The 19183-nt window shown below is 48.3% G+C and overlaps 1 protein-coding gene and 1 pseudogene across 1 annotated transcript in view; one reads left to right on the top strand and one right to left on the bottom strand.

Annotated features, from left to right (window-relative positions):
* The window catches only part of LOC149325536 (uncharacterized), a 150931-nt gene extending 132437 nt beyond the window's left edge, over positions 1-18494 (top strand). The window contains exon 7 of the mRNA XM_089564327.1: positions 18347-18494. Within this exon, the coding sequence (XP_089420453.1) occupies positions 18347-18430 (84 nt within the window). The 3' untranslated portion in view covers positions 18431-18494. The remainder of the gene's footprint in view (positions 1-18346) is intronic.
* LOC149325537 (U6 spliceosomal RNA) lies at positions 7403-7462 on the bottom strand (annotated as a pseudogene).
* Positions 18495-19183: the final 689 nt, after the last annotated feature.

Here is a 19183-nt window from a genome sequence, read left to right as displayed (position 1 = left end):
CTCGGCCCCCGGATCTGACGGTATCCCCGTCAGTTTTTACGCAAAACTTTACGACGTCTTAGAGGGTTCTCTGCTCGATATGGTCAACACCTTTCTGATGGACGGAGCTCGACCGGAGTCTTTCAGAGAGAGCCGAGTCACGCTCATTCTGAAGCCCGGCGGGTGCCCATCTGAGCAGCAGGCGTGGCGCCCGATGACTCTGTTCAATGCAGACTACAAGGTCTTGGCATCACTGCTGGCGAACAGGTTGAGCGCGATTCTGCCCTCGGTGGTCAGCCCTGCGCAAACGTGTAGCGTGCCGGGCCGTTCCGTGTTTTCCGCTCTCGCACTTACTCGTGACTTGTTCACGTTCACCTCGACAGCGGGGATCCCGGGCTGCTTTGTCTCGCTTGACCAGTCCAAAGCTTTTGACCGTATCGAGCACCGGTACCTGCTAAGTGTACTGAAGGCTTCCGGTTTTCCATCGGCCTTCATAGCGAGAGTCGGGCTCCTTTACTCGGGGCTTACGGCCCGCCTGACAGTAAACGGAGCAATCAGTGCTCCTTTTTGTGTTTCTCGAGGGATTAGGCAGGGCTGCCCCTTGTCGCCCATGTTTTTTGTTTTGTGCCTACATCCACTCCTGCGTCGCATCGCCGGGAGCCCGTCCGTGCGCGGTTTCCCACTGCCGGTCCACGGCCAGGTGAAGGTCTCGGCATACGCCGACGATGTGTCCCTGTTCCTGCGGGACAAGGACAGCTACGTAGCGTTTTTACGGCTGTTTGAAGTGTACACCGAGCTGTCCGGCGCACTGCTGAACAGGGGCAAGAGTAGAGCGTTGCGCTTCTGCGCGTTCTCCTCAGACCTGTTGTGCGACGTACAGTGGGTTTCGGCCGTGAATATTCGGGGGGTTTATTTCCTCGCGTCCGGTGAGCCAGCTCGCGAGACGTGGACTCGTCTTAGAGAGACCGCCGATCGCGCGTCGATGTGCGCACCACTGTATTATGTCGCTCGCGTTGCCCACCCACCCCGCGCCTTCACGCGCCGTTTGGCCACTTGATATTGCTTTATTTATTATTACTTATTTATTACATATACCTGCAGCGCCCAAAGGTATTATTGCAGGGGGGAAACACAATAACTTCTGCTCATTTGGCCGAAAGTACACATAATAACAGAAATGCAATCACACAACTAATACATGAGGAAAAACATGCACTGAAGAAAGACAACCACGCTCCACAAATAAAATAACACTAATGAAATGAAAAAGACACGCGCAAGACAACTGCGCGCCACGTCACACATCAGATAAAAATGCGCGGAATTGACCTTCCGTGCAGCACTCAGTGACGCCGGCTGGTAGCCTGTTCCACTCATTGATCGTCCGTGGAAAGAACGAGGTTTTATAAACATCTGTGCGACACTTAATCTCTCGGATCTTCCACTGATGATCAACTCGTCTAGAAAAAAAAATGACGTTGAAGCAGATACCGGTCTTTGTCAATGCTCAGCTTTCCAAAATAGATGCGATGCATGATTTGTAATCTCAAATGTTTCCTACGGTTAGCTAAATATCCCCAGCCAAGGTGGTTTTTAAGAGACGTGACACTAGTTGAGAAGCTGTAATTATTGGACACAAATCTCGCAGCATTATTTTGGACGCCCTCGAGCATATCACATAAGTAAGCAAACCGGGGGTCCCATACAGGACAGGCATATTCAAGAATTGGTCGGATGTAAGTGGAATACAGGAGTTGTTTGACATTTGACGGTGCGTTATTGAAATTTCTTTTTAAGAAATTAAGCACTCTGCGGGCTTTAGACGTAGTGTACTCAAATTGCTTCGTCCATGTTAGATTACATGAAAAATAAACTCCGAGGTACTTGTATTCAAGTACTTTTTGCAAGGGAACATTACGTAGTGAGTAATTTGTTTGTAATGGGGAACACTTTCGAGTGAAAGAGACAAACTGGCATTTTGTGGCATTCAAAGACTTCTGCCTTTTTGAGCACCAGGACTGGATGGAATCCAAGTTTCGCTGTAGTTTTAACGCATCAGAGGAATTTTCCACAACAGTGTAAACGACACAATCGTCAGCATAGAGCCGAACTTTGCAGGTAAGATCCAAAACAATATCATTGATATAAATCAGAAAAAGAAGGGGTCCAAGAACAGACATCTGTGGTACACCTGAGGAAACGTTTACATAACCTGAGTGCGAACCATTAATCAAAACACGCTGCATGCGGCCCTGAAGATACGAATGAAGCCAATCGATGACACTGGGGTGCAGACCAAGACAACTTAACTTATGTAACAATAGTAAATGAGGTACAGAGTCGAAGGCTTTCTTAAAATTTAGAAATACGCAATCTATTTGAGAGCCACGGTCAAAGGAAGAAACCAGATCATTACTAAACTCAAGCAACTGAGTAGTACAGGAAAAACCCGACCTAAAGCCATGCTGAACTTCTGTAAAATACCCATGAGAGTCAAGGTGTTTTATGACTGCGCTATATATTATGTGCTCCAACGTTTTACAGCACACACTCGTTAAAGAAATCGGTCGGTAATTAACAACAGAGCTTTTTGAACCACTTTTATGCACTGGTACCACATTAGCATTTTTCCAGTCATTTGGCAGAGACGCCGACTTAAGTGATGATCGGAACAAGATGACTAAGTAGTATGATATTTCATTCGCGCAAGACTTTAAAACAAAGTTAGGAACACCGTCAGGACCACCGGCAGAAGATGAATTGACATCACTAAGCAATTTTGACACACCTTGGTGAGTAAAAACCAATTCAGACATGGTTTCAGTGACAGATTCACGAGTTAACGGAAGTTCTCCGATGTAGTACATTGGCGCAAAAGAAGACTGAAAAAAAGCATTAAAGCAGCATGTCTTATCACCATCATTAGTAAAAACTTCACCATCATGGTCTAAATTCGGTATTCCGACTTGTTCACGTCCATTGTATTTCAAAAACGTCCACAATTCCTTAGGATTATTACGCAGTTTTGATCCCAAGACCTTTAAAAAGCTATCCTTAAGAGCTTTAATTTCAGTTTTTAGTGTACTGCCAACAGCCCGAATCGACTGCAATACTGCAGGGCACCGATTTTTTTTTGTATGATTCTAGGAGGCGATGTTTTTTCCTGATACGCTGTCTGGTTTGCCGTGTGGTCCACGGTTTGTCGCGGCGGCGCTTTCCGGAAAGGCTTTTAGATGGGATATATTGATCAATTAGGCATTCCAACTTATTCTTGAATACTTCCCAAAGGGAACTACAATCTAAATTCTGGTTAAGATCAATAAATTCAGGAAGGAAAGACGCAAGTTCGTTCCTCATTGACGTATAGTCTCCCTTATTAAAAAAGAAAACCTTTCGTGGTCGACCTTTTGAAATTAAGTAAGGAAAATGCCGAACATTAGCGACAACACAACTGTGGTCGCTTATTCCCGGTGTGACCACAGTGTCACGCACTACTGAAGGCCGGTTGCAGAACAGTAAATCTAACACTGAAGATGAGTGCTCAGTTTCTCGTGTAGGTTCAGTGACGTACTGATATAGGTCATTAGTAGTAATTAATTCATAAAAAGATGAAGATAATGAAGAATGATTCGCACGAAGAGGTTTGTAGTCTACCCATTTGAAATCAGGCATGTTAAAGTCCCCACCAAAAAGAAAGTCATTTTTTAAGCTGAGTAGAAATTCAGACAACGAACTGAAAGCGTCAGGGTTGGTAGCGGAAGGAGGACGGTAGACAGAGCCAATAGCCAATTCTTTCCATTGCTTAGGCGAATATTACACCATACTGACTCGCAAACAACTAGAGGCGCTGTTATTAATGAAGAGCTAAAACATTGGTCAATAAGTAAGAACACCCCCCCACCATGCAAGTGCCGATCGCTACGGTACGAGTCATAACCGGTGGGAAATACTTCACAGCTGAGAACGGAATTATCCAGCCATGATTCAGTGCCAATTATAACATGAGGTTTTACAGAGGAAACAAGAGTAGCAAATTCATCAGTTTTATTTTTGATACTCCTGCAATTCACGACGAGAGTTATCAATTCAAAATTTGATGACGCCAAGGGCACAGATTGTAAGGTGGGCAGTTGCCTCCCTTTCTGTCATTCTCGAAGCTCGACGACACGGTCATGTTCAAAATCATAGACAAAACACTTTTTGTTGCCGATAAGCTTATCAAATCGTAACTTGGAAGGAAAAGCCAGGTCACGTGCGTATTGTGAAAGCATGAAGCGTGCCTTTCTAACTGCGGGCGTGAAGTCTTCGCGTATGGCATACTTAGTGTCCTTTAGCTTAAAGCCGCACGATAAGATATTGTCTTTGACTTTATAACTACAAAATTTAACGACAATCGGTCGGTGCTTTCCTACACCAAAGCGACCTAGTCAATGAGCCCTTTCGAAGCTTTCAGGTGGAACATTTTGGTTAAGATGAGACGAGAAGAATTCGCGCACATTTTTTTCAGATTCAGACCAACTCTCTGTTGCGGAATCATTTAGACCTAGGATAAGCAAGTTATTCCTGCGGGACTTATTAGAAACATCTTCAAAACAAGCCTTAAGTTGAGCAACCTCTCTGGTCAAGGCGTCAACACACGATGATGCGTTTGAATCACAAGCCCTTGTGGCCAGCCGTGAGGAATGCATGTCGTTTTCTAGTGTAGCGATCCTGCCCAATAAACATTTTAAAGACGTACTTGTAGCGTCCTGCTGCTGTTTAAGCATATGCAGTTCCTGAAGGAACTACGACTGGCGAAGTTCCAGTCGTTGTATGGCAGCGTGAATGCCATCAATGGCTTCATTATCCGAATTCATCTCGTGTGTATCGAAACCGGGACCGGGGCTGCTCTCGACATCACCGCATAGCAGCAGTAAAAGTTTACATAAAATACCATGACCATACTTCAACTTAACAACACACTTTTTCATAACACACAGCAAGTTGTCGGGGCACGACACCGCAATAATACATCGATTGGAACTACAATAGCATGCAGCGGGAGACCGGTAACTAACCTGGGCGAAAAACAGTGGTAAGCGCATGGCCGATGCGATGTCGCGCCCCAGCTGGCCGGCTTGCAACTGGCGAATCCGCCCCTCGGAGATAGTGCTGCTAGTGCGTCCTTGTTGCCAGATCAGCAGTCAGTGTGAACGAAGCCAAACTGGGAGGCAGACGCGCAGGTGGTAGGCAGCAGCTTGTCATCGAGGCATCGTCAGCAGCAGTCGAGCTGAGGTTGAACTCGACAGGCACATGCTTGGGTGCTTTATCCAACGACGATATATCCACGGACGACCAAGAAAAAAGGGCGTGGGACAGGACCTGGGCGAAAAACAGTGGTAAGCGCATGGCCGATGCGATGTCTCGCCCCAGCTGGCCGGCTTGCAACTGGCGAATAAATATCCGCCCCTCGGAGATAGTGCTGCTAGTGCGTCCTTGTTGCCAGATCAGCAGTCAGTGTGGTCGAAGCCAAACTGGGAGGCAGACGCGCAGGTGGTAGGCAGCAGCTTGTCATCGAGGCATCGTCAGCAGCAGTCGAGCTGAGGTTGAACTCGACAGGCGCATGCTTGGGTGCTTTATCCAACGACGATATATCCACGGACGACCAAGAAAAAAGGGCATGGGACAGGACCTGGGCGAAAAACAGTGGGAAGCGCATGGCCGATGCGATGTCGCGCTCTTTTGGGCAGGAAAGACGGAGTCTAACGCGCGCGCTCCTCCGGCTTCCCACTAACATGGGGGGATTCAGCCTTCCTCACTTGCCTACGATATGCAATGTGCTCGCTTTGCGGGCGACCAGTGACCTGGCTAACCAGGGCGGCTACCCGGGTAGGGTGCTACTGGCTTACCTACTCGGCACGTCGCGCTCCCTTTTTTTCTCTGAGCAGAGTAGCGGCCCGACAGCCTTGCAGCAGCCTCGGTTTTACCAGAGAGCCTGCCAGACGCTCAGGTCCCTCACCGCAGCACTACCAGAGGTAGAGTTATTTTCAACTCCCGCCTCTCGGGTATGCGAACTCCTGGCCTTCAAAGAAGCCCCACAGGAGATTGGCGATAAGCAGAGAGCTGCGATGGCGGGACCTGACGTCGTCATCTCTTCCCGCAGACGTGCGAGACTTCGGCTGGCTGCGGGGCTGGCGGGCCCTGCCTACGGCAGATCGCCTGGCGGCTTGGTGCGTGGCCCCCTCCTCTCGATGTACGCAGTGCGGTCTTGAAGAGACATTGCCACACGCGCTCTTTGAGTGTTCAGTACCCAGGACATTTTGGGCCCTCATGTCGAGAATGTTCGGGGCGACACTTGGCCCCAACTAAAGGTTCCGCGACCCCTTTGTGCGTATGCTTCTTTGTGTCGGGGCGTTCGTAATGTGGCGCCAGAGAGGTGCAGCGGCTCTACAAGGACGACCGCAGAGGGCCATGTATCCCATGTTACAGCGGGTGCGTGCGCGCATGTTGGCCCAAGCGTGCGCTGACCTCGTGTCGCTTGAGGAGCACCAGTTCCTTCGGCGCTGGTCTACCCGCTTCATCGTCGTAGGCAGGGGCCGTGTGACAATGCGGCTCCTGCCATATTAAGTATGGCGCGCCTGTGAGGTGCGCGTGGTTCGTGCGTGGTGTTCGTGCGCGGTGTCCGTGCGCGATGTTCGCGCGTGATGTGCGTGCGTTATGTTTGTGCGCGTTGTTTGTGCGCATTGTTTGTGCACGATGTTTGTGCACGATGTTTGCGCGCGATGTTTGTGCGCGGGTTTTTGTGCGCGGTTTTTCACCCGGCGTGCTTCCCCCGCACGTAAGGACCCTCTTCAACCTTTTGAACACTGTGTTTTTGAACACTTACGTCCCCTGTGAGTGTGTGTGCACCGGCGACATCGGTTGCCGTAATGTATCTTTGTTTTTGTAGAGGGATGAATGTCCCTTTTTGATCGAGGGTCCAATAAACTTCTCTTAAGTGCCTGAGAAGTACTACTCCTTGTCGACGCATTTTGCGGACACGCTGTGTGCACAACTTCCGGTGACGGCTTTTCCTTTGCATCGGTATTATAGTGTTTTCGCTTTAGTAAAGCCAGCTTCCTAATGTGTGGTGTCCACACTCCACCACTTTGGCGTTTCTAGTTATTTACATCACAATCAGAATACGAAAATCGCCGCCGCGGTGGCTCAGCGGTTATGGTGCTCGGCTGCTGTCCCGAAAGACGTGGGTTCGATCCCGGCCGCGGCGGCTAGAATTTCTTTGGAGGAGAAATTCTAGAGGCCCGTGTACTGTGCGATGTCAGTGCACGTTAAAGAACCCCAGGTGGTCGAAATTTCCGGAGCCCTCCACTACGGCGTCTCTCATAGCCTTAGTCGCTTTGGGACGTTAAACCCCATAAAACAACCAAACCAGAATACGAAAATCGGCCATGCTAATCTTCTCTGTATTGTTCCAATTGTAGTATATGTACTTTGCAAGTAAAACGAATCGCGGCGGCTGCCGCTTATCTTTCTTTTTCAACCAGCGTCCGCTTCGGCGGACGCGGTTGTTGCTGCTACGCGCGTCTTTTCTTTCCTTTTTCTCTTTCCTCTGATCTTTTAACTCTCCTCTATATGCACGTGGCAGCGGTGGTGGCTCGGCTGGAGCCAGTTGGCAGGCCCGTGCACTTTCCTTTTCATTCTTCTCTCAGTCGCAACAACACGAAAATAGGTAAATTGGTAAATTGGTTTTTGAGGAAATGAAATGGCACAGTATCTGTCTTACATATCTCGGCGGACACCTGAATCGCTCCGTAAGGGAAGGGAGGAAGGAAGGAGTGAAAGAAGAAAGAGGGAAAGAGGTGCCGTAGTGAAGGTTTCCGGAATAATTTCGACCACCTGGGGATCTTTAACGGGCACTGACATCGCACAGCACACGGGAGCCTCTTGCGTTACGCCTCCATCGAAACGCTGCCTTCGCGGTCGGGTTCGAACACAGGTGCTCCAGCTCGGTAGACCAGCGCCTTACCACTGAGCCACCGCGGCGGGTAATACGAAAATCGGCTTTTGGCATTTGGCTTTTAAAGGAGGAAAGGGAACAGTAGCTCTCACATATCGACATTTTGTTGAGCACCTCAACCGCGCCTTAAGGAAAAAGGTAAAGTCTCAGAAAGCATGCAATTCAAAGTGTATATGTGTCCGGTCCAAACACATATCGCAAGTTAGCCTGCAAGTTCACTGAAACATGTAAGCTATATGCAAAAAGAAATGCTATGACACCACCCAGAACGCTGTAGGCGGAACGGTTGCTCAAAATTTTGATGAATATAGTCGCCAAAGCTGCCACCACACTGAGGTCAGCAAGTTATGGCATCGCTGGTGGTGGTGTGATATTTTTATTTGAACATCCTTTCTGTTAGGCGTTGAGTACATCCTGGGCCAAGGCGACGAGGGCACTTTGTAGTCTCAGATCCAGGGAGGCGAGCCAGATGGTGGTGAAAACTTTTATTTTGGGAAAAAGAGTTTGTGAGCCACAGAGTGGCCCCGCTACATGGTCGGCGTCCCTTGTCCGGGACACCGCACGACGAGGCCCCGTCTCTCGCCCGTTTCACCAGAGCCCTTTGGGACTCAAGCGAGGAGCAGTTGAGGAGGGCAGTCTCCCATGCCTCTCTGGAAGGGGTAGGGGAAGGGGGGAGGTGGGGATTTTGAGTACATGCCCACACCATGTGGAAGATATCACAGGTCTCCCCACAGTGTGGGCATCGCCCATCCGTGTTAGGATCATAATGTTTTATTATTGCAGGACAGAGTAGAGTACCTGTCTGCAGGCGCCTTAAAGTTCGCTCCTCCGTCTTACTCAGCCCTTTTGCAGGGGCCGGGAAGAGGCGGTGGTTGTCGCTATAATGTGTTAATATTTCCCTGAATCGCAGCAGCGGCTGGTTAGTCTCCGAGCCAGAAGAGCTGGGATGAGGAGCCCGGTGAGTAAGCGCTCGGGCAGCCGCGTCAGCGGCCTCATTACCTCGTAAGCCCTGGTGGCCAGGAGCCCAAATGATTCTTTTGGGTGTTGGATCAGTGGCAGTCCGTCGTAGAATACAAGCAGCTAAGGGGGAGATCACCCCTGCCAAGTAATGTTCACATGGTTTTGGGCCACGTTGGGGGTGGGGGGAAAGGATAGGCGGGGGACTGGAAGGCTGCGTGACACTGTGTAAGGCAGTGTTCTATGTCTGCATATGTGTGTGGACAGTTTGGGCACTGAGGTGTGGAAGTGTACCGGTATAGGTAAAGTTTGGCTGGTGTATGTAGGAGATTGAGCTGTATTCGGCGAATAATGCGAGCTTCACGGATCGATAAGGATGGGTGCGGTGGTGGTAAATCAGCTAAATCCAATTTCTGCTGCGCGTAGTATGCGTCGACAATACGTTTGTAAGTCCTGACCGCCTGCACCGTCGGTGGGCTCGTCCATGGGATCCCCGGCGCCCGGTGTATAGTTTCGCAGGCAAGCTGGTGAGCCAGCTCATTGCCGGGGATGCCCATGTGACCAGGGATCCACCGAAGGGTCACCGGTCGTGGGCTTAATTCTAAGAGGGCGGCATCTAAGGCCGATCGGGTAGGGAAAGGGAGGGCTCTTTCATGGAAGGCACGCAGAGCTGCCTGCGAGTCTGTATAGACAACGTATTGGGGGGGCGGGGGGTAGGGTGGCAAATTGTGTAATGGCATCGGCGATACCGTGTATTTCTAGGGCGAGCGTGGAGGGTGGGGAGGTGTATGGACCTGTTGTGTGAGTGCTGGTTGTAGAGAGGGAAGGGTGGAGGAAGAAGGCTGCTGTGGAACCCGCGGTTTCCGTAAGACAGGCGTCTGTGTAGGCCACCGCCGCAGCGTCCAAAGGTGGCTTGTGGTTGTATGCGTATGCCTAGCGGCGGCCGGCGTGTGTGTGTGCGGACATGTTGCGTGGAATGGGTGCGAGGCGGAGGTTAGGGGGATAGATCGGAGACTGCGGCCGGTCTGGGAAAGAGATGGGTGCGTAGGGAGTCTGGGAAAGTATCCACCGTCCAGCTGGTGTACTGGACAGGCGGATGATTTGTCTCTCCCGGTGCAGGTTAAGGAGGGCTTGAAGAGGGTGGAAGAGGCCTGTTCTGTACAGGGTGTCTGTAGAAGCCTGAGGGGGGAGTCCTAGTGTTGCTTTATATAGTGTATTGAGGGCCCGGGTTAGTTTGTCTTGTTGTGTACTTGTAAGTGGGCATTGTAAGTGTGTACTTGTAAGTGGGTGGCATCGCTGAGATTCCGTCTACACCTTTAGAACTTTTTAGCCTTATTCCAGCGATTAAATATGACAGGTCACGTGAGAGGTACTACTTCCTGTCGGCACGTTTTACGGACACGCTGTGTTCAAAACTTCCGGTGACGGCTTTTCGTTTGCATCGGTCAAAAAAAAAGTAAAATCCAGGGGCACTTTGGCACTCTAAAGTGCTGAAAGACGAAATCCTTTCCTGACGCACTGTTTGCCATTGACTTTCTTATCTTTCTTTGTTTATCATTTTTCTTTAATATGCTTCATTTATTTTGATATTTATTTACTAAATTTTTATTACTTTGTTTTCTTTTTTTTTCTTTTTTTTTCGTGGGTGACCTCATTTCTCCGAATCCGCGCACTCTGACATCACAACCATTTCGACCAACCGGAAAGCGTCACACCTCTGCTGACAAGCTTCTGCTCACAACCATCTGTCGACAACATTGTGTCGGCAACGATGAGGCATTAAAGTCTTTCGCCTCGATAATGTTTTCGCTTTCGTAAAGACAGCTTCTCTGCGTGTGGTATCCAAGAGACTCTTCGACGGCCTCATACATAATTCATAAAAACTGTGCAGAAATTCCCTCCAAGAAGCGTCTACCTTCAAGACGGCTTTGGACGCCTTACCCACTAGTACAACCACATGGCACAAGCCGGATAAAATCACCATACAAAACGGTTCTCTCGCAGCCCCCAATATACCGATGATGTGCTGCAACAACTCACCGTGCTACCTGCGACCAAGCAATCTCTGACCTTCAGCACGGCATACATCAAGAAATGACTTCGTTCCATAATAAATTAGTTTTTGTGAATAGCACACTGACCAAGCTATTTGTTTTCAGAGTCGTAATGATACGCCGTAATGATACGTAATGATACGCCGATTTTTTTTTACATTTGCTTTGGCGTGATAATTGTATCTGTGCCCCATCGCTTGTATGTCATCCGCTAAATACTTGGGAGTTGATTGCTATGCTGACACGCACAGGAACACGCATATATCCCATGTGCACACTGAGTATAGTAAGATAGCTTGTTTAATGTACTCCACTAAATCCCCATGTCAGTTGGAAATATTGAAATATTGCAAATGGTCTTCCTTAATAGATATTGCGTTACTGTATTAGCACTTTTCATGCCTCCTCTAGTTAATGGCGTTTGTTAACAGCATCCTCAGATGTTTCCTGGAATCTGTTTGCTATGATGGCTTTGCCTTTGAATAAAAATGCATTCAGACACCTGAAAATTCTTAGCTTTGATATTTTATATAGATAAACATGTACGCACATATACCCGGAAAGAATAATTTTTCATTGTCCCTACCCGCGTTGGAAACTTCGCCCGAGAGAACGCTTTATTTTGCGTCGCGCTTGCAGTATGTAAGTGGAATGGCCATCATCATGACGAATGGTTTAGGAGATGATAGTGTTCGGAAAAAAAAATTATTTCGGAGCAGTCACCTGACCCACTCGCCTGAATTATGTTAACTTATGAGGGGACGTGCATGCTCTTTCCGCAGGTGTTTCTTTTAACCAGCTGACAACTTCAGAGAAGGAAAGGAAAACTTTATTTTCACTAATGCTTTCTCCTGCGGTTTGGGGGCATCTTCAGAGACGTCTTGGTTCTACCCCCAGGAGCCTTCTCTGTCGAAGTCGTCCGCCTCTAATCAATGGTCGGTTGCCCTCAGTCCAGGGCTCCGCTGGCCACTGCCGCCCGTTGAGCTCGCTGTACCAGACCCTGTTGGTCTTCACAGCGGTCGCTGGACAGCAGAGTCTCCCACTGCTCCGCACTCGGGTTTTGTATTTTGGGGACCACGTCTATGTTTTGGCAGGCCCATGTGATGTGGTATAGAGTAGGTTTTTCGTCGCACCAGGGATATTTGTCCGCGTATATCGTAGGGTGCATTTTGTTTAGTATATGTAGGTTTGGGAAAGAGCCTGTTTGCAATTGTCCCCGAGTGACAGCTTCCTCTCTGCTGAGAGATTTGTGCTTTCGAGGATATCGCATTCTTCTGCCTCTATATAGTTTTGCAGTATGGCCGAGTATTCCCAGGGTGCTGGCGCGAGTTCCGCGGTCTCGTCGGATGATCGGAAAGTTATGTATCATCGAGCTATCCTGTTGGCCTCTTGGTTCCCTGCCACCCGCGTGTGCCCCGGTACCCACACAATTTTGTGTGGGATCTTGTCGTTTTGTTCTTCCTGGTTTTTAATTCTGTCGCTCGCTGCGAGGAGTATAGGGAGTACGTGACGACCTATCCTTCCATTCATGTAATTTCGGCAGGCTGTTTGAGAGTCCGTGAGTATTGTTAGCGACCGCCCGGTTCTATAGCCCTCCGCCACCGCTAGAGCAACGGCTACTTCCTCGAACTCTGCAGCTGTGCAGCCTCGGAGAGACGCGCTGGTCATTTCGCGTAAAGACGAATCGACCACCGCCGCCACAGCGTTTTTGGTGTCTCCTCCTCTCCAAGACGCGTCTGCATGCACGGTCGTGGCTTGAGGAGCGTATGTTTTTTCGATGAATTCGGCCCTGGCTTCTCTTGTGCCTCGATGGAGGTTGGGATCCATGTTTTTTGGTATTGGCGCTACCTTGAGGGTCTTGCGAAGCTCGTCGGGGATCGTTGCCGTCCTCGACATTTCTCGCATCTGCTCGCGGTATCCGAGCCTCTGCAGGAGCGCTCTTCCAGTCCTTGTTTGCAACAGCCTGAGTTTTTGCGACTCAAGCTGCGCCTCTCGTAGCTCTTCAAAGTGTTATGTAATCCCAGGGCCATGAGTTTTCTGTAGACGTGTTGCGTGGTAGTCGGAGCGCTGTCTTATGCGCTTTGCGTATCAGGGCATCTGCTTGTTGTATTTCGTTTTTGTTGGGGCACTGGTAGGGTAGGCTGCACGTGATTCGACTAACTACTAGGCTTCTGTCTAGTTTTAGTGTGTCCTCTTCAGGCATGCCATCTCGCCTGTTGGTGATGCGGGTGATCATGCGTGCGACTTGCAGCGTTGTTGCACTGAGCAGAGTAAAAGTGTGAGTAATGTGCTGGTTTGATTGAACCCACATGCCCAAAATTCTTATTGTTGTCTTTTCGGGTATGGGGTTCCCTTCTAGGTAGACGTTGAGTTTTAGGTCCTCGTTGGTTGGGACGGTCCGGTTTTGCTTGCCTCTCCAGACTCTCAGCAGTTCCGATTTCTCGGTCGAGCATGCGACTCCTCTTTCTGCGAGGTATTGCTCTACACAAGAGGCCGCTTCCTGTAGCCTTTCTTCCTTCTCTCGGAGACAGCCCGTGTTTGTCCACACAGTTATATCGTCAGGATACATTGCATGCCTGATGCCTTCGATGTTCTCTAGTTTTCAAGCTAGGCCTATCATAGCTATGTTGAAGAGTAGGGGTGAGATACCTGACCATTGGGGTGTTCCCTTGTTTGGAGTGCGAATTTTGTCTGATCGAAGGTCTCCTATGCCGATGGTGGCAGTTCTATCAGACAGGAAGGCTTTGACGAAGCCGTGGATTCTGCGTCTGCAATCCAGGTTGTCTAAGCCCGTAACGATCGCTTCGTGGCTGACGTTATCGAATGCCCCCTTGATGTCCAGGGTCATTATGACATTTTCTGCCGTCCGAGGTACGTTTCGCAGGACATCGTCTTGTATCTGGAGGAGAATGTCCTGCGTCGAGAGCTTCGCTCTGAAGCCGAACATGGTATGTGGTACACAGTTGTTATCTTCCATGTAATTTTGCAGTCTTAAGGTTACCACCCGTTCGTAAAGCTTGCCAAGGCACGACGTGAGTGATATGGGCCTGAGGGTTTATATTTGTAGCTTCTTACCAGGTTTAGGTATCATTATTACTTCGGCGTATTTCCGATTTTCGGGAACCGTCTCCGCCTCCCAATGTTTGTTAAGAAAGGTGACGAGCTCTTGTATGAGGTCGTCGCTCAGGTTGCGGATTAGGGCGTTGTCGATTCTGTCCGCTCCGGCTGCCGTGTTTCTGGTGGTGTTTCTTATGGCCGCGTAAACCTCTTCCAGAGTTATGGGGCGGTCGAGTTTCTCGTTTTCGGTTCCTCGATACGTTCCTTAGTATCGCGGGGGGTTGTGATCGCAGAAACATTTTTCTCTTGCCTTCTCCAGTAGGGCGATGTCTGATCCCTGGAAGGAGTGGATGAACCTGTGGATGGCTTGATTGTTTTCTGACTTTATATTGATCGGATCGATTAGTGCTCCTAAAAGATTCCAGGTTCTGGCCGTCCCTAGAGATCCCCTAAGCGAGTCGCGGAGTTGTTCCCAATTTTGTTTCGCGAGTTGCATATCGTATTCTTCCGCCTTTTCCGTAATTTCTGCTATCTTTAGTTTTAGTGCCTGTAGTGCTTTTTGCTTCCGCCATCTTTTGGTGAGACTGCGTCTCGCTTCCCATAGTCTGAGGAGGTGGGCGTCTACTTCGGGCGTTGCTGTCGTTCTCCTTAGACTTTTTGTGCATCGTGGTCGCGTTTCTCTCAGCATGCCGCTCCATTCCTCCAGTGATTGGATACCACCTTCAGATTTGTTGCAAGCCCCGCGAAACGCGTTCGAGTCAGTGCTTTTCGCCGGTCCAATCTGGCGTCTTATGGTGTCGGATGCTATTCGTGTCCAGAGGATAAAGTGATCGCTGCCTGGATTTTCCATCTTGTTTCCCCACTGTGACTCCCTGCTCTTTCTTACGAAGGTGAGGCCCGGGCATGTGTTTGTGCTCACGCTATTCCCGATTCTCGTGGGGGTCGAAGGATCTCTGATTAGACTGCGACCAAAGTATTCCGCTACTTCCACTAATGTTCTTCCCTTGATGTCTTGTTTCTGGTATCCCCAACTCCGGGCGCTCAAACCACTGGGCCACGAGGACTACTTTTGTGACAACTTTGTGACGACTTTTACAACCATACAACTGAACAAATAAACACCTCCGTGTTGTCTTTCACATCCTTCAGCCACCGATGTGGCTGGAAACAGCACTGGACGAGGCCATAGGGCATGCTAGTGCCCATGAATAGTTACCTCACACGCTAAGCAGACACAAAACGTATATGACAACGTTCATACACGCATTATTCAGGAATAACGCCAATTGATTTGTCGACAATATTTTGCAGACACCGACATGACAAGCGCCATTTTCTTCACGGCTTAAACCGCAATCGCACTCGTAAAATGAATGATAAATTTTAATATGTGCCATCAGTCTTGCATTGTAAATCCTCATTGACTGTAGTACGTACATTATGTTGCTTGAAATAAAAAAATAAACATCTCTGCAATCATTCACAACTTCGAATCAAAGATACGAAACTACTGCTGTTAGTGAATCAGCAAGTGGTAAACTGCCGCTTCTCGGAGTGAATGAAAGCACCGCCGACGAAAGGGGAGGAAGCGTTCCCCCCCCCCGCCCCTTCGAGCAACTGTACGTACTTTGATAGGCCCCGCCCTAATGCGAGCTGTCGCAAAAGACGACGCCGGGAGAGTACCACCCCTGTAGTGGCTCTCCTGGACGGAAAGGACAGGTTTATGATGAGCGCACAAAAATATGTCAACCATTCAACCCGGTAATGAAAAATAATATATTCGTAATTTGCCTAATATGCCTATACGGCGTATGTCATCGCTCTGTATGGAATCAGACAGACCTAGCATTGACCTTTAAAAACCTGCGGTGTCTGCTTTCCTTGCGAGGGCAATATTTTTTTTGCCCGCATTCTGTGCCTTATCTGGGTTCTCACACATTTTAGTGATCCAGCGCGGAGGCTCAGTGGTTATGGCGCTTGGCGGCTAACCAGAAAGAGGTACTTGCAGCTGGGCTTGTTGGTGCGTATTCGTGAAAGACATGAGAGCGCAAAAATGGCAACACGCACGAGTAAGGGAAAAGCACGAGTTCCCTCGCCCGGTTCCCTTACTCGTCCATGTTGCCGTTTTCGCGCTCTCATGTCTTTCATGATCCGAAAGACGCGGGTTCGATCCCGGCAGCGGCGGTCGAATGTCAATGGAGGCGAAATTCTAGAGAACCGCGTACTGTGCAATGTCAGTGCGCGTTGAAGAACACCAGGTGGTCGAAAAATCGAGATCCCTCCTCTACTGCGTGCATTATAGCCTGAGTCGCTTTTGAGACGATAAATCTCCATCAGCAAAACACTGTAGCATTGCGCATAATAGGGTATATATCGCAAAATCACCGTTAAATTGTGGGCGGCTCTTAGAACAAAGCATGATTCCAACACTACTTATATGAACACGGAGGAATCCCGCTATCTGTGGTGCCATGTTTGGGTTTCAAACAACAACATTTAATAAGCCTACATGCGGCAGCCAACAAGTAAAGGTCATACCTCTAATTACAGTACTTCAAGTTCATTTTTAGCTCAATTTTCGTGCACCCGTCAGCGGGCGTATAGGTGCGCGCAATGTGCAGTGATACTCGCGAATGCGAGCTACTGCCGGCGAGTCGCGCACCTGTAAAAGCACCTGCTGCTGGGCTAGTTGGTTTTGGTTCATATTTGAATAGGTTTTAGGCGCAAAAAACAGACAGACACATAGGTAGGTAACAGGACGAAGCGCCAACTTCCTTCGTGGCGCTTCGTCCTTTTACCTACCCATGTGTCTGTCTGTTTTTTGCGCCTAAAACCTATTCAAATATGCACCTGTAAAAGCTAAAAAAATAATAAAACGGCTTTATGGCACCCATGTACACTCGTATTACAAGAGCACTCACTGACTTCGAAACGCCTCAGTGCCCGTCCTCAAGGTTTAGCCCTTTCTATATCAGCCGCATCATCGAGTGCATTCATGCACACAGCGGTAAATATCCGATCAAAATAACCACTAGGATAGGCGTGGGCGCGTGTAATCATGCGTTATAGGCTGTCCAGAATTCAATCGGACAGGATCGGACGTTCCTACAGAACACCAATAGAACAAGGCAGTCGTAAAACAAAGTATAAGACGTTTTATACCGGGTGTTTCAATTTTTTCAAAACCAGACTTTTTGGTTAACATGTTTTGGCGGGCTAGTTGGTTAAGCATCTTGAATAAACACCGCGAACGACGACAAGCACAAGAGAGTCGTCCGTTTCCTTGTCTCTTCTGCTTGTCGTCGTTCGCGCTGTTTATTCAGCGGCATAGTATTACCAGTGTTGCTGAAAACCAGGAAATTGGTAAACCGGCTTCAGTATATAGCAAGCTGGTTAATTAATTTTAATAACTAACTTTATAACTATTAGAGTTAGGCACCAAGTCGCAATTAGAGATTTGTAGCCGGTCGTTAGTAATAGCCACATCAGTTCTTGTAATTCCGAAAACGCGATTACCATTGGCGCTGTGCCTCATTAAATGTGGCTTTTTTCGACTAGTTAAGTGCACTGGACAGGTTGCTTTGCCTGCATGCTTTCGAAACCGCATGTTATTTTCGCGCGACGCAGCCAGACTTTTTAGAGCTACAGGGACGAGGGCAATCGAGTTTTACAAGATCTAAAAATTATTATGGCTTTTACTAACGACCGGCTACAAATATTTAATTGTGACGACGTGCCTAACTCTGCTAGTTAAATAGTTATTGTCAAACATTAGTTAACCAGATTGCTACTTAAAACGATCCATCAATTTTCTGCTATACCAAGCATGAGGAATATGCACAGCTTATCTTATTTCGCAAAGGGTACGGTAGATAAAACCAGCAAAGGATACACGTGCACAGCCAAGGCGACCATCTTGGAGAATGCAGGACCGCAGCAAAAGAACGGAACACAGAGCACACTGTACAGATTCATCAGTGGAAAAAAATGCCGGTTTGCACCATTTTACTTTTTCTACATGCAAACTGGTTTTTAACGAGTCGCATGCATTTGAATAACTTTTTTGTATAGCAGAGGGCTAAATTACTGGTACTTCCATTGCAGCTCTTTTAAGAACCGAAAATTACAGTTTCTTTATGAGCAAGTTACAGTTATATATACTTAATGGATATCCACTCTATGAACATCGAAAGCTTCTCTAAAAATTCTTGTAATTTTGCACACATTTCTTACAGTGTTAGGGAATTTGTCCAGGCGCGCAACAGAAGCACACCTTAATACATCATTGCAATTTCTTTTTCAGAACTGCTCCAACAAACTTGATTACCCTCGTGACGTGGAGGTGTGGATAGCGCTTCTTCGTTGGGTTCGTGAAACCTTGCTCTAAAAACTGCACCAACTGCAAGAAAGCGTACTCTTCAATAAACCCCTGCCAGCATAATACACGTGTATCGAACGACTTTCAGTCTTTTTTGTTGCTTCAGGGGGCAAATGTGTGGCAGCGACTTTTGTACTGCCTCAGCTGTCTCGTGCTTTAAATATGCTTTTGTTGAAAGTTTTTGTTCTGGCAACACTGCTATTTAGCCCCAGAACACTTCCTGCTTGAAGAGAAGCGTCCACAACTGGCGCACCACCGGCAGACGTGCCTATCAAGCACTGCGCAGCGTGCTTCGCTTGCCGCGCTGCCTCATGAAAACCAGGGCCACCCACATCGTCTGCATCAGCGCTTCTGGTCCTCTAGCATTACTGGCCGCGGTGAGCGATTTCAGGGACGTGTGTGAGATCCTTCTGCGTCACGCAAAGAGAAAATGTCCCCGAAAAAAAAAAAGAGTTGCGCAGATCGGATTCCAGCTGAGTATGTGACACTAAAACTAGACCTGATATTGATAAATTAGAAAAGGTTCAAAACCTAGCTGTCCATTTTGTTTTGAATACTTTCATCAGAGCTTTCAGTGTGTCAGCAGCGCAGAAGTCATTAAAATGAGTTTCGCTGCAGAAACGCAGATACCTACTTAAACTGAAATTTTTCCTTAATTAATGCCATTTTCAAGCAGGTATTGACCGTGACCATTATTTATTTGCGCCGTACTGCAATATCTGCAAGAAGGGACCACATTTTTTCAAAGTAAACGAAATTAAA

Source organism: Amblyomma mixtum, chromosome 10, assembly GCF_055824585.1.
Source record: "Amblyomma mixtum isolate Tamu chromosome 10, ASM5582458v1, whole genome shotgun sequence".
In the NCBI taxonomy this organism is placed as follows: domain Eukaryota; kingdom Metazoa; phylum Arthropoda; class Arachnida; order Ixodida; family Ixodidae; genus Amblyomma; species Amblyomma mixtum.
This window is presented reverse-complemented; position numbering and strand designations above follow the sequence as displayed.